This window comes from Penaeus monodon, chromosome 22 (genome assembly GCF_015228065.2).
Source record: "Penaeus monodon isolate SGIC_2016 chromosome 22, NSTDA_Pmon_1, whole genome shotgun sequence".
Lineage (NCBI taxonomy): Eukaryota > Metazoa > Arthropoda > Malacostraca > Decapoda > Penaeidae > Penaeus > Penaeus monodon.
Genome location: NC_051407.1, coordinates 7,595,153 through 7,596,509, shown reverse-complemented (window position 1 = coordinate 7,596,509; position 1,357 = coordinate 7,595,153). Strand labels below are relative to the sequence as shown.

At 45.3% G+C, this 1,357-nt stretch overlaps 1 protein-coding gene across 1 annotated transcript in view; it reads left to right on the top strand.

Moving 5' to 3' along the window:
* The window catches only part of LOC119586883 (pupal cuticle protein 36-like), a 1,232-nt gene extending 377 nt beyond the window's left edge, over positions 1 to 855 (top strand). The window contains exon 2 of the mRNA XM_037935618.1: positions 1 to 855. This exon is cut by the window's left edge and continues 203 nt beyond it. Coding sequence (XP_037791546.1) covers positions 1 to 766 — 766 coding nt within the window. The 3' untranslated portion in view covers positions 767 to 855.
* Positions 856 to 1,357: the final 502 nt, after the last annotated feature.

Here is a 1,357-nt window from a genome sequence, read left to right as displayed (position 1 = left end):
TGCAGCTCAAGGAGGCGTTTCTGGTGGATTTGGCCAAGGAGTGGGGACTGGCATCTCCGGCGTAGGTGCTGGAAACTTGGAACCATGTGGAGAAGGACAAATTCGACATGTGGATGGGTCTTGCGTTACACCAGTCGTTAACAGAAAAGTGTTTGTCTTTGATGTTCCTGAACAAAAGGAACCTATCGGTCCTCCACCAAGCGTTCCTCCTCCAAGAGTGGATCATAACATTCTGTTCGTGCGACTTCCCGAAGAAGGAGAAGGACCTGAACCAATCGTTATTCCACCACCAAGACAGGAGAACATCGTTTATGTACTCAACAAACAGGACGAACAGACTCAGCGTGTCATCGAAGTACCTGCCCATCCCCCATCTGATCCTGAAATCTACTTCGTCAATTATGAAGAGGGTGAGAACCCAACTCTACCCATTGGTGTGGATCTCAATACTGCTCTTGGTTCAGCCGCTGAAGCAGGTGGACAAGTAATTGGATTCGCTGGAGGTGATAGCAGTGAAGGCGCAGGATTTGGAGTGGGTGGTGTAGTAGGAGGAAGTGGATTTGGAACAGTTAGTGGAGGATTTGGTGGAGCTGGTGCAGGCAGTGGATTCGGTACTGTTGGCGGAGGATTGAGTGGAGCTGGCGTAGGTAGTGGATTTGGAACTGTTAGCGGAGGACTGGGTGGAGCTGGCGTAGGTAGTGGATTTGGAACAGTAAGCGGAGGCGTAGGAGGAAGCACTCCTTCTGGATTATATAACACTCCCTAAATTAATTGCATTTCCTCTTGCATTTAACTCCTGAACTAAAAAGACAAAATGAAAATGTATTTTATTTCTTAATATATGATAAGTTTTGATTCAGTATCTTTAATATCCTTTATATTCACTAAAACCAACTTTAGAAATCTGAATCCTGAAATCTACTTCGTCAATTATGAAGAAGGTGAGAACCCAACTCTACCCATTGGTGTGGATCTTAATACTGCTCTTGGCTCAGCCACTAAAGCTGGTGGACAAGTAATTGAAGGTGATAGCAGTGAAGGCGCAGGATTTGGAGTGGGTGGTGTAGTAGGAGGAAGTGGATTCGGTACGGTCAGTGGAGGATTTGGTGGAGCTGGTGCAGGCAGTGGATTTGCAACTGTTAGCGGAGGATTGGGTGGAGCTGGCATCGGTGGTTGATTTGGAACTATTAGCGGAGGATTAGGTGGAGCTGGTGCAGGCAGTGGATTTGAAGCAGTATGTGGAGGTGTAGGAAGCTCTCCTTCAGGTTTATATAACACACCTTAAATTAATTATATTGTCCCTTGTGTATTAACTTATATCCAAAAATAAAATATAGAATTGTATTTCATTTCTCAA